The following is a 14294-nucleotide window of genomic DNA, read 5'->3' on the forward strand; positions in this document are numbered from 1 at the left end:
CTGGCACCAACAACCATGCCCCGTTCAAAGTCACTTAAATCACCTTTCTTCCCCATTCTGATGCTCGGTTTGAACTGCAGCAGATCGTCTCGACCATGTCTACTAAATGCCTAAATGCCTTGAGTTGCTGCCATGTGATTGGCTGATTATAAATGTGTGTTAACGTGCAGTTGGACAGGTGCACCTGATAAAGTGGCCGATGAATATTTATGTAGTATGTGTTCCATCCGATATTTTTGCAGCGTTCAGTTTGAGAGATAAAATCTGTTTCAATCGTTCTATAAGACTCACCCAGGTGTAGATACCAAAATTGAAGGCTATGTGAAGTGAGCTAAACTTGCTTTCTCAATATTTAATTTCAGCCCATATTTTCACTAGTCTCAGAAATGATCAGACAGAATGACTACAATTTTTGGTAATGGTTAGGGAAGTGATATTGATCATATTCTTTTTTCCCCCAATATTTTACAGTACCGAGCCAGTATCGTTTCACTAATGAAAGCGTAAGAGCTTTTCAGATGTGATTGTCTCATTAAATATTCCTCACATGAGACTCTAAACTTGAAAGCTCTTTGGAGTGAGTAATGGAGATAATTAAAGTCAATCCAACTGTACCTGAGCAATTAAATTGGTCAAAATTGCAAGATGGTTAATAAGTGGATGGTCATTTATATTGACAACAAGACAAGTTCATATTCAGATCAAGGTTTCAAATTAATTCCTTTGCCAAACATGTATGTAGTCATTTCACCCTGAGTAATACATAGAGACTATTGAAAGAGACAACAGCATTGTTAAACTGTGATATCTGATCATCAGTTGTAAGCACTATGTCCTTAAAGGATCCCTCCCCCACCAAATGACTTAGACGTCTTATGAGATCATGTATTCCAGATGTCCATTGCACTGGAATGAAGCTGACACTTGAATAAACCCTGCTGATAGTCACCAATGTATGCACCAGCTTCAAATATTATCAGTCAATTGAATAGCTTTTAGACGTTGTCATAACTGCCATAGATATAAGGCAGTATAATTGTCTGTAGGCCTTTGCCATCTATAGGTAAACTGGATTATCCATCTGTGTCAGTTTTAGACACACACAGTGACTGCTCAACGTGTAAGATGACGTAGTACAATATGAAGAACGACATGGTACTGAGTAGTATTGAAAGACCGAAACATCACACCAACACAGGACTTTCACCCAGGGGACAAGAGTTTGACAGTGTCAGTGGTGACTTTTTCTTATGTTACGTCGTAGGCTACATTGTTTGCCTGTTTTACATAATGTTACATAATGTTCTTAACAAAGAATTTAACCCAAGCCACATTCTTTTTTATGAACCTCACCACATAAGTTTGTTGCCTAAACCTAACCAAATAACTAAATTCAAAACGGGGCTACAAAGTGTTAACAAAGTGATGCCAAGGGGTCCTGACTAAACTAACTGCAAGCATTACCCCGTAAATAGATGATTATGGCCCTCTGAACTAGACATAGTAGCATTCTAACCCATATCTATGAGGCTAATAACTGATCACCCATTCAATGGAGTGATAACATTCAAAACATATGTTGGATGTTATTGGACTTTGTGTGGCTGATTCTCAGGTGTAGATTTTGTGGTGTCTGGCACCATCAGCTTTGTTTTGCCTTTATCAATAATTTGGATGCAGGCAGTAAGAGAATCCTGAATCCAATATTGACATTAATTCACTTACTGTATGTTTAAATGCAGGCATTGTATCATCCAAAATGACCAAATCAGAATGTATTACTATTCATTATCCTTGTGCAATGAGTAAAGAAAATGTCCCAAAAGTAGTAGTATATAAAGTAGTATAATGCCTCTTTTCACCTCACCTGCTATACATATAACAACTATATGTCTTTATTGTGATCACACCATAGTTGTGTATTGGCAAGAACTTGAAGCACCAAATGCACTCTGCAACATACATTTTCTTAAATCACTGATTTCATACACATTTTAGTGGTGACATAAAGAGTTTTTCGCAAAATTTGAGGCAATTTAAGATGACTGCTAATTCAGCTGGAAGATGCAGGTTTGGTCATCAGTAGATAAAGACAGCAAGGAAATGTTTTTTCCATCCTTAAATACTCATATTAGGGACAACAACATTACACAGCTTAAGGAATTATTTGGGGCCAGACTTAATTATTCTCTTAATGCCTCAATTGATTTCTTAGTGACTAAGATAAACAAATCTGTTCACTTAGCTGATATCACTGCAGCATAAAAACTGCAACTCACTGCTGATATTAGTCACTCTGGAGCTCAGTGTCCATTCAGCCTAAGGTGGACAAGATCCTTTTTGTCTGCAATCTCACATCCTCAACAAAATACCCAGGGTTCTTACAAATAACCCCTCTGGCAACTATTTGTAATGCTTAGAAGCTTCAGAGTTCTTTGGCAACAGTTCCCTTATGAATTCCCACGTGACTACAGGACTGCTGTTTGCAGGTGTCTGACTGAGAAACAAACACAAAGGTTGCATCACTGGTTTGTGTATACAACTAGCTTTAACCAATTGATTCATGACATGGTTCCAGTGACAGATCAATTTAATCCTTGTGTGCTTTGAGTTATACATGTTTTAAATAACAATTGTGTCCTTGGGAACATTTTTAATTGTTTTGTAGAATCAGGTTGGTATTTGGGCTGTTCTTGAGCCAGAATAACTGTTAAAGATTTTGTTCTAAAGTACTTGGAGCTTCATCACAAAACATCTTTTTGTCCATAACTCAAGATTTCCTATGCTAATTATGACAACATTTAACACAAATATCTTATCGGATAAAAATTGTGAGGTGATGACATTTTATATCAAGAAAGTCAGGTCAGCTTCACTGTGACATCAAAATGTTCTGCAAAAATGCTTTTCTGGCCATCATTCAGCACCATAACTCAGGAAGAGAAGGGAGACATTTGGTCGGATACTAAATTGGTTACACTAATCTCATTGAAATTATGGTGATTGTTTAGATCTTCTGTGCTGCCGGCTTTAAGAGAGTTGCCAAGCTAAGTCGCTACTGAATGAAATTACTGCAGGAAGGTTTCCACACAAAGGAATTATCATCTATGTTGAAGGTGTGTGTCTTTTTAAAGCTGATATTGCAATTTTTAATTTTTTCAGGTAATGGGTCTACAGTTATCTGTATCATAAAGTTAGTGTGTCACGGCCGCTGTCCAAGTTGCTGATCCTGGGACTGCTAAGGATGCCGGATCTGTCTAGGGAGCTCACAATCGTTAATGCGCTCAGGATTGTCACTACTAAAAATGAAGGGTACAATCTTAACTGAACTCAGGGTTAACTATTTAAAAGACTGATTTTGTTTTTTAACAACCTGGCAGTCTGCTGTTTTTTAGTTTATTTGACCATTTGTGCCAGGAGCAGCTCAGAGGGTCAAAATATTCACCAGAAATCCACTGTGCAAGAACACTGACTGGGAGAAGGATCCAGGAATACAACCAAAATAGACCTAAATAAAGGCTGCATCTAAATTATTTCAGAAGTCAAACACTTTCCTCAACATTGAGTAGAGCGAAAAAAACATTAGGAGTGCTTTTTTAATTAAACAAAAAAAACTGGCGTTTAATTTGATACAGACTCAAAAATAATACAACTGGCAAATTAAGTTGTCAGCACTATCGCTGCTGCTAACAACTTAATTTGCCAGCTCTTTTTAAAACATCATCCTGACTCAAAAAGGACACTCAATATTCTTATACATACAGTAATACATATTTATTACTGTAGAAACAAGGTCCAGATAAAATAGAAACTAAACATACAAATTTAAGAGTATCTAGAGACAAACTGACATGGTAATTTGAATTGTGCTGATAAAGTGGCAGTGTTGATAAGCAACAGCAGAGTCAACAGGTTTATGTTAAACAGTGAAGCCTACATCAGATGAGATGATATGGTTAAGTTATAGTATTCAGTGTTTGTCTTTATTAATGTAATAGAATATAGTACAAGTGTCAATGCAACATTAACATACTGTAATATAGTATAATAATAAGTAATAATGCATTATGATATCGCTATGAAATAGATCATTAGTGTAATCCTCGCTCTGACAAATACATATGAAAATGAGTCCCAGATTAGTTTTACAAGGCTCCATGTGGGAACAAGCAAGACCAAGCAGTCACATGACATATTCCTTAGTCTATATTTTAACATATACCCCATGTTATCAAGTTGAACATAGCGAACAGTTGTGTGCTCACTCGGCTTTTTGTGGTTGAGCATTTCTTTGGGCTTGCTAAACTTCATTTGTTTACATAAAAACATGCAATTAGAGAAAGTGCTGCTAAGCAAACTAATGTGCATGCTAAAAAAATTGTTATGAAATAAACTGTCCACCCAGGAGCATTGAGTAAGTGACTGACCAAAATGTGTCTCTGATAACCCAGTTGCAGTCAGCAAATCTGTATATACTCACAAACTAGTGAAACAGGCGTCACATCAAAGTAATCCAGGGAAAAAAGCACTTAATGATATCTGGAAATACCAGAAGAATGAGAAGAGACAGAGTAATCCTCATCAGGATGGAGTCAGTTCTTTCTGCTTTCAGGTTTCCTCTTCCTCTGAAATCCTCACATCCTAAATAAAGAGCTAAAATAAACTGTTTAAGGCTTAATGATCTGTACTTATGGCTCAAAGAGAAAAGTTAACACATAACACATGTGGACCCTCACAAGACAAAAGACCACCTTAGTTAGTGGGTTAGATGCCCTATGGATGGTAACACATTCATCTATGTTACCCCAATAAATTGTTTTTGACACTGCCCTCTAGAGATGTGTGATAGTGCATTAGTACTGCTGACCTTTACCAGGGAAGCATCCTCTCTACTCTGTCAGCAATGAGGGGAGGTTGTGAGGGAGAGTCTCTGGCACTAAATTTACATAGTCTTTAGAGTTTGAATTGACTTATTTTTGACCTCCTTAGCTTTTCACATTTTTGTCTTTAGAGGAGCAGCTTTCTCCGCTTATTGTTTAGTTTGGTGTTTTTGCACAGCATGGCAAGGTCTGATAATGAGTAGAGTGTATGGACCACCGAAACCCCACCTGCTAGAAAAAGAGCTTTCCTGTGGTTTCTGTAATGGCAAAGGTCTTACTGGGCCACTGCTACTCAGATCAATACAATTTTATGGCCTTGATATATTGAGTTGGCTTTTCTGATTATAGGAAACCAATGGCTTTATTCAACTGAATTCATATTTTTTGGGAATGGATTTGACACGCAGGTGGCTGTCTTCCTGAACAACTTACTGCCTAGAATTCGAAAGAGAACCCCAAGGACCATTTCACAAAGGGCTTAAAGTACTGCAAACATCATTTCAGAGCAAAAGTGAGTAGCGAACCAGAACTAACCTTGCTAAGGTGATGCTGATTAGAATGACAGCCTGTGGCACTTGTCAAACTTATAGGAGTCTTAGCAATACTCCATCATGTTTGAATACTTCTTTTGATCTGAAATGAGGCTATAATGACAGAAAATACAAAATTAAACTCCTTTTTACTTAAGTCTACATCTATCAATGAAATGGGACTGATGTAAAACTGGTTCATCTCTGTAACAGCATGGATAGGGTCATTGGAATGTCAGTAGAATACATGTGGGAGCTCATTTTAATGTATGACATTTACAGAAAGGTTTTCTGATCTGGGAGATTACAGTATAAAAAAAGTAATGTTGCAGCCATTCATAAGATTATACAGTACCACTATGCCAATTTTAACCAAGTGACTTTATCTGAAATCTTCCCTGACCCTTTAATCCACATTTGTCTGCTTCCAAGATGAATGATCCTTAATGAGACTAATGATTGCAGCCAATTTGAATGAGTGATTTTAACCTGCCTGATCAGGTCCATTACACAGCTACTCGTAAACTTCAAATAAGTCTTTATGGGGTTGAATGTAGTTTTGACAATATATATTTAACACGTCTATCTGCTCCAGTAAAAGATGTTCAGATTTTGTCAACTAATAGTGGGCAATAACATATCCTGCTGAATGAACCGTGATTCAATGCCACATGAAGTGTAAAACAGAAAAACAGTGAGCTGAAGGACACTGTTTATTTGCAGAATAGATTGTTTATTTATATTATAATAAAAAAAGCAAAAACATTAATTAAATATTTTCATCATTATTCATTATTTTCAGATTATTAACAAGCCTAATTGATGGTTTGAGAAACTGGACATAGTTTGCCCATTGCTTTATTTAGCCGGTGTATTTGTATTATTGCATAGTATACTGCAACATAAGGATCTTTAGAACTCGTTTTTACGGGGGGAAAAATCATCCAACAGAAATAAATCGGCTTAATGGACTGAATTAGAGTGGTCTGAATCCATGGTAGGATTAAGGAAAATTGTGTGAAATAAAAGAGCGAACGGTCAGAAATGACTGTGCGTCTGTCTGAAGGGCGGGAGGAGAGAGAGAGAGAGAGAGAGAGAGAGAGAGAGAGAGAGAGAGAGAGAGGTCTGTGTGTGTGTGTGTGTGTGTGTGTGTGTGTGGGGGGGGGGGGGTTGATGACTGAGGAACACATTTTCATCCGAACCCCTCCGTTTTTTTCCCAGAGCCTATCCCTGCTCCGCGGCTCAGTGAAGCTCTCTATTGTTTAAACTGGGAAGAATAATAACGCTCTGCTTATTCTGCTATCTCAATTACTGACTGATTTTTAAAAAAATCTGATGCTCGTTTTATTTTTGCTGAATTCATTGTCAACTTATCCGATTTCTCCATTTAGACTTGAGCTGCATCATGAATAGTTTAGGGGCACCTTTCAATCGCATACCTCTGGAATGGTGGGGATTACACAGCCGAAACCCGGAGAGCATGTAAACGCAAATGGAGTTTGGGATTTATTGCAAAATAAGGGAAAGATGACCGTCTTCTCGTTGTGCTTGCTCTTGTGCGCAGATCTACTGGATTTAGCCGTAGGTAAGTCTGACCCTGTCTTATCATTTTCACACAGTCGGAACCTCTCGCGCAGCCCTCCGATCCATGCGTGGGGTCTAACATTAGAAACAACTGTCAGTGAGTTTAGTGATCCGTCGGCTATGTGACAGTGAAATACAAACTGGCCATTAAGAGGACAGCCGGGTGGAGGCGATCGGTGCCACGCTTAATGCCAACTTTCCCCCTCCGTGACAACCAAGTCGTGGATAAATCAATGGTCGGATTCAGATCAGGCTGCACAATGCCGGTGTCGGTGTGCTCAAAGGAAAATGCAAGAAGAGGGTTAGCAAGAGGCCTAGTTATGTATTAAGTCTTAATTCATCTGCATCGACTATCACGACCAGCATGCGTGACAGCACTTGTGAGCAGCACAACTAAACCACGCCGAAGCGCACTCATCGGTCACCGTCACTTTTGCTCATCAGATAGCGCCCGTGCTCAACAGATATTGAAGTTGTTGCCTTGAAAAACATTCAAGTCCATCTTTTTTAAAATGCAGATTTCTGCTTTCACTGCTCCGCACAGCGGTGTCACCAGTGTCGCGTTTTCTCTCTAACCTCCTTTGACGCGGCTAGATGTTAGAGGAGGAAAACACAACATAGATTATTCCTAATGAAAGCGAATCTGGATTTAAATATAATATGCACAGCCTAACGAATTATTTGGCTGTCTGTAGGGTTGTCTTTTCTATTTTGGGAAGCAGTGGTCACAGGACTGGGGCTGTTGCTGTAATTTAAGGGAAGCCTGCAGTATTATCCAAATGTTTGCGGTAGATAAGGACCTGATGGCAGTAATTTCAGCTAATTTCAGTTACCTTACTGTTAGGATATGGCTTGTCCTCCCTTATGTTCCCTGTGCCATTTTGGAGAGGCACTTTGTTTTCGACGTTATGTCACTAAACAATATTGCATTACAAGACTGCACTGCAAGCACTTGATTCCTTTACTGAGGAACTTTGAAAGTGTGCAAGGCACCTTTTCATTCTGCTTGAGATAGACTCAAGCTCAGTGCACTGGGGGTAACATTGTGGAGTTTAAGGGACTTCAGAGTAGAGTTCACTCCTGGCTACAACATAAAGTAGCATTCCTTATAAAGTAACCTGTTACCCTGTGCTCTTAGCTTAGGATTTTGTTGTTTGGAAGTGTTTTTGACCTTCGCTGACCTAAATAAGAAGTCATTAACATAATGTTAAGTCATGCATTTCCTCCAAGTCTGCTCTGCCAGATGATGCTGAACTACTTGAGTATTTAGAACTTCCTCAATAATGCATTGGTGCTCTTTTGAAGTGTTCACAATAGCTAAGATTATTTTGGTTTGAATATGTTGCACAGTTGAATGACTGGAAGACTTTCCATACAGGTGTTAACATTGGTTGCCATATAAACAAACAGTGAAAGGTTCAATTTAACCCATCTATTGGAAATAGTAGAGTTGTAGTGACTTTTTGTCAGACTGCATGGTTGTTGTGGTAGAACTTCTGTTGTCACTACCGTTTTTACAAAATAGATTTATTCACTTTAGGATTTCATCGCTATTTTAGGTTTTCCCCCAAGTGTCATTCTTTATATTAACTGACTGTTGTCCTCTTGATATTACCTTTTGATTCATAACAGTTTATACAGCTTTTGAGTGTGTGTGTGTGTGTGTGTGTGTGTGTGTGTGTGTGTGTGTGTGTGTGTGTGTGTGTGTGTGTGTGTGTTATAGCAAGATCAAGGTCTCTCTATTTCAATGTAATTGCCAGTCTTTTAAGATAGATTTTGTTCCCAAAAGAGCCCGGGGTCTGCGGTCAGTGACTGCATTCTCATCACTATCTTGAAATGTCATACATTTTTATTTTCCCCAACAGATCCTTTCATGTCAGCAAAATATTTTGAGACATGATGCTTACAGTATCTCATTTTAGAATGAAACACTTTTATCCTCCCAGTTACTTTCAGCCAATGCACGACTGCTGTCTGCCCAATGTGTTCTTGTTTAGAAACTTGGGCTCAGAGCTCACATGTAGCTGTGCCTACAGCCTCAGCTAGTGAAATTCAGTAGTTTATGATTTATGTTTGCCTGTGAAGTATGTCACAAAGTCAGTGTTTCAAGAGCAGGCTGCACATTCAGTGGCTGCCTTTTGGCTGTTTCTCCAGGAGTCATATTTTTTAGATTGCAGATTTACCTTGTATGTGTGTACACTGTACAGTTTCGTCCCTCCCTAGAGATGCAGTGTAAAAGAAAAAAACAAATAGGCCTATAAAATATTTCATATATTATACATACAGATGTGGTGTTCTGCATGACATAAATAGGTGGTAATGAATTGTTCCTGTATATTCCCTAAGGCACTGGCATATTTTTATTTACATGTTTACAACACATAGCTGTGTCTTCACCTTCCAGTGTACCTTGTACACCTGACTTAGAAACATAAGTGCAACCACATCATTATTAGAATTGAACTCACTAGAGTGCTTACTCTGTAGGACAACCATTGATATGGAAATCCAATCAAAGACAGTTGCACAGCATTGGGTCCTTAATTGACAAGGGTTACTCTAAAAGCATCCAACATCACAAAGAATCAAGAAAATAATTTCTGTTGGTTAAATGAATCGTCATTTTTGTGAAATACTTTCTTGTGGAGCGTTAAATGAGCAGATCGATAGCACTCTCATATCTGTCTGATAAATATCAGGCAGACACTTAGCTTAGCATAAAAACTGGAAGCAGGAAGGGGAAACAGCTAGCCTGTCTGAAGGTAACAAAAGCTCACTAATGAACATGTTATATCATACTTAATTATTTCTTCCAAAAACCCTAGTGTAAAAACTTACATGGATTCATGTCCTAGACTATTTATGGATCAATGACTTCCTGAGCTTTTTATTTGTTGCAGCTCTGGCATTTAAGGCCCCATAAAACATCAACTTCTAATTATTCGACTTTGTTTTTTGTACAGATGAAACAAACCTGATATAAGTCCAGTCAGTCATTCAAATTATATGATCATACTTTAAAACACTGAGTGACAGTTGATATAACAACATAAACATAACAGAAGGCATTTTAAATAAAGCAAACTTGTATCAACCCAGTCTGGATGTGGCTGCCTGTTCTAAGCTGTGCAACATCACATGTTCACAGCTTCACTGTAAATTACAGAGACAAGTGACTGCTTGTGACTCGGTCTCTGTGACTGCTTGAAATGTAGAAAACAGAAAAAAGAAAAAAAAAAAAAAATATATATATATATATATATATTAAATATAAATTATTTAATGCCACTAAAAAAATTAAATGATTTGATGTCACTAAAAAACTTAACACATAAATTCACCATTCACACTCATGATTGCTGATGGTGATAATCTAAAATCTTGATACTAAAGCATTCCATAAAATGTGAGGCAGAGGATCAATTGGTCCAACTTCTAGACTAACTAATCACAATTGCTGCTCTGAGATCACTTGCTGCTGTTCAAGAGATAGTTTATAGTGCACTGTTAACTTTTGATTTATGACTACTTGTTAGGGAGAAATATACCAGAGAATATACCCAACACCCTAGAATTTAATTGGGATGAAATACTGTTATTCTTCTGGGTTTCAGTTAGAGGGGATGGGCTGCTATTCTCTGCAGTCCCATTTTTGATTTTGGTGGATAAGAGGGGTGCAAACTTTATGTTTAGGTGTTGTTTAGGGTAGCTTGATGGATTTTTTTTTCTGTCCTTACAGACCCCCCCCACCACCCTCCAGAAAAAAAAATTCTAATAAGTTGGCACAAAGTGGTCTTATTGTCTGTATTATGGCACCATGTAGGAACAAATAGACTTGCTTCACAGGGTTCCTCTAAGACATTAAGGACAAGAGATAAGAGTGTTCAGAAATGAATTGAAATTATATAAAATGTAAGCTTTTTGACACTTTTGGCTTGGTATTTCCACTCATATTCATTCTCTGGCCTAGACCATTTTTCAGATCAATCTTGCCTAATAGAAATCAAAATATTTCGAATACTGTACTCATTTCCCTTTTGCTTTTTAGAGCAATATGTGGATGAAGTGTTTTACACAGTAATACTAGATATGTCCTTCTGCATAATTCTTTCTGAGGATAACGCTTTTCTTGAAATATGAATAATATCCCTTCTTGTTTACTGTCACAGCAAGGGACAATTTGCTGTCCACTGCAATCAGTTATGCATCTTCTCTCAGATACTCATATTTATATATCTTGTTTTTATGTTTTTTTCCCAATTAGTTTAACAAAGAGTTAAGGAAACAATTTTTTTGTGCAGTCCCTGCGTGTCCAAGGCTAAATCCAAATGCAAATGGAAACTGCTTTAGGTTCAGGTTTGAACAGCTGCATGTAGGTTCAAAGAGTACAGTGAGTAAAGTACAAGGTGCTCTGATTTTATTTAGATCAGGAAATGGGACAGGCAGTTCTCCTGTGATTTGCTGCCAGTATCTGGTAGGAATATTACAGGGATAAGGAGCTAAATAATCTACGTTCATGGACTCATGTTCAGCTGTGTCAAAGGTTGAAGGAATACTGAGCATTATGGAAAACAGACTTAACCAGCTCCGTCCGTATTGCAGTTAAAATGCCAAAAAGTACTTAATATAGACACATTTTTGATATAACGGCTATAGGTGGTGGGCTGTAAAACTATGGAGTGGCAATCAACTGAACATGACATGATGCAACAAGCCTAAAATAGACTCCCTGCAGCCTTTTTGTTTGAATCTCACATAGGTGAAAATAAGTATATATTCTTTCAGCGTAAGTTCATTTTAAACCCTTCTGTCCCAATGCTGATATAAAGCCTCTATGAATCTATCTTTCCTCATACATTACTTAAGGTTTGTTTGGAGATTCTGAATCATAGCAGTGACAGATTTAACAGGCACTGGATCTCTTTTATCTGATGGTTTCACCTGCACTGTCTGCTAATGACGGCTGGTCTTGACTCACAGGAAGTGAGTAGAGATATTGGCTGGAAAATGAGTTGTGGTTATGCCTCTATCTACTGTAACAGTCACTGGGCTTTGCATGAACACTGCAGCTTTAAGCAGTTATATAAAATGATTATACTCAGATTAGAAGCAGTCTTCATTGTTTTGCTCTGCTATTGTTTGTTTGGTCAGTTGTGACTATTTAAATACATTTGAAATATGCATTTTTTTCCTACAGGAACAGTTTTATGTTCTCCTATTCGCAGGAGTATATTTACACTGGATATATTATTGCTACCGACTAATTTCTGGACTATTTTTGTTCTCTTGTACCAACCCAGGCTAAAAATGTTCAGTTATGTTGAGATAGAGAACACAATTAATAACACAATATCCTCTACAGCTGCAGGTTTTTTTTTAACTATATTACATATTCTGCTGATATCTATGATGTGACAGTGAGTTCAAACAATGAGGTGTTTGAAATTTGTAGAAAAATGTAATACTTTATTCTTTCAGGGAAACTTAATGAAAAAATAAGAGATTAGACCAAATGATAGGCAACACTATACTGCTTTGAGTCTCTGGATGACCTCTCGTTTTAGAGTACAATGACCAAAATTAGAGCATCAATACCAAACAAAGGTGGCTGGCTGCGTCTAATAGTTTCACAGAAGAAGACTTAAATTGTGGGACCTTTCATGTACCACAGTCACTGTAGACACCATGTGTGACCAACTGTCTCCTTCAGCGATCACCTTCAATTAAAGTATAATTTTTGTTATGCTCACCTCTTAGTCTGGATCTTTTGTAACTTGAAATCCCATTTAATGTGATGAAAGAGCCATATTAAAACTTTAAACAGGTTGGTGACCCAGAAATGGCAGCTTTTGTTGAATTGCTTCAACCAGCTTTGTGTATGTAGACCACTGGGCTAGAAAACGAAATAGCTTTTTACTGAAAGATCACAATGACCTCAAAAAGTCTTTGTGGTGTCATGCAGTCCCTACAGGAAATTAGTGAATATTTGAAGTTTAGTATGATTATTCAGTAGAGGAGCTTTAACTGCTTTAAGTCAAGAGCATCTTTAGCTTTCATAATATGATGTTTTTCCAAGTTAAACGTAATATGCAGGTGAGGTATAGTTATGAGAGAAGGCTGGTTAAAACATGTGGGTGTGGCTTCAGGAAGTGTTGGCTCAAACACATCTCCCTCACTTACATTGTTTGATCAGGAGAAAAAGAAGGGAGCAATTCATTTGAGAACAACATGTGCAAAATGTAAAGGTTCAGTTGACTGAGATCCAAACGCTAGTGGCAGCTGCTCGTTGGATACATTTATACAACCTGCATTCAGTGTGAAAATATAAAATGTATAAGTATTTGATATTTGCGTGAAAACAAAAGAGAGGGTTACCCATATAAAGTTCACATATATTTGACAGATTTCAGGTGATGACAAAACAATTAGCACAGGGGTAGATGCACTGTGTATTAAAAAGGGTTAAATCACACACAAAAAAAAATGTGAAAATGTGAAATACAATTTTGAAATGTATACCAAAGGTACTGAAGGCTCTGAACAGTGATGTCTAATTATTGGGAGTAACCAGCTCATTATTCCCTGTCGTCCAAATGACTAGAATTTAAGGGTGAATTAATCCTTTGACTTTTGTTTAAACTTTTTTATATAAAAATCACATTGTGCTATTTCATAGTGATACTGAAAAAACGTGTTATGCTATGATTTAACAAAACTCAGACACTTATACTACAATTTTTCCAACAGCGGGTCTGAAACAGTTTTACACCTCTCAACCATGCATGTATTTGCCTTTCATATTGAGGTGCGGGTGTTGATCTTGAAAGAAATTCTGGCTTTTATTTCTTCAAAGGCATTCATCCCAATAGCGTGATGCCCTGAAATGTCTGATAGTGATAAGCCACATGTGAGAGAATAACATATTCTAAGCATTACCATACATGGCAACTATTTATGGAGGTAGAATTGTCTCAAAAAGATTAATGCATAGATTTATAAATAAACTAATACAAATATACAAATATAAAAGCGTGACATACAAATAAATTAACTAATTTGTATAAATAAACGTGTTTTGTCTCAAAAAGATTAATACATATCGAAATTATATATATATTAATATACAAATATAAAAACATGACAAATAAATAAACAATTTGTAAAAATAAACATGTATTTGTAAAAATATTTTTGACATTTGAAAATAAATGTGCTTGCATTTGTATTTGTATTCTGCATTTGTGGATCGCTTCTTTGCTTTTGTCTCGATGACGTTATTTTGAGACATTCCTACCGCAGA

The 14294-nt window shown here is 37.2% G+C and overlaps 1 protein-coding gene across 1 annotated transcript in view; it reads left to right on the forward strand.

Moving 5' to 3' along the window:
- Positions 1-6856: 6856 nt before the first annotated feature.
- igsf21a (immunoglobin superfamily, member 21a) overlaps positions 6857-14294 on the forward strand; it is a gene marked incomplete at both ends in the record, with an annotated part of 253389 nt that continues 245951 nt past the window's right edge. Inside the window, one exon of the mRNA XM_083938799.1 lies at positions 6857-6995. Coding sequence (XP_083794925.1) covers positions 6857-6995 — 139 coding nt within the window. The remainder of the gene's footprint in view (positions 6996-14294) is intronic.

Source organism: Echiichthys vipera, assembly GCF_963691815.1.
Source record: "Echiichthys vipera genome assembly, chromosome: X".
NCBI lineage: Eukaryota > Metazoa > Chordata > Actinopteri > Perciformes > Trachinidae > Echiichthys > Echiichthys vipera.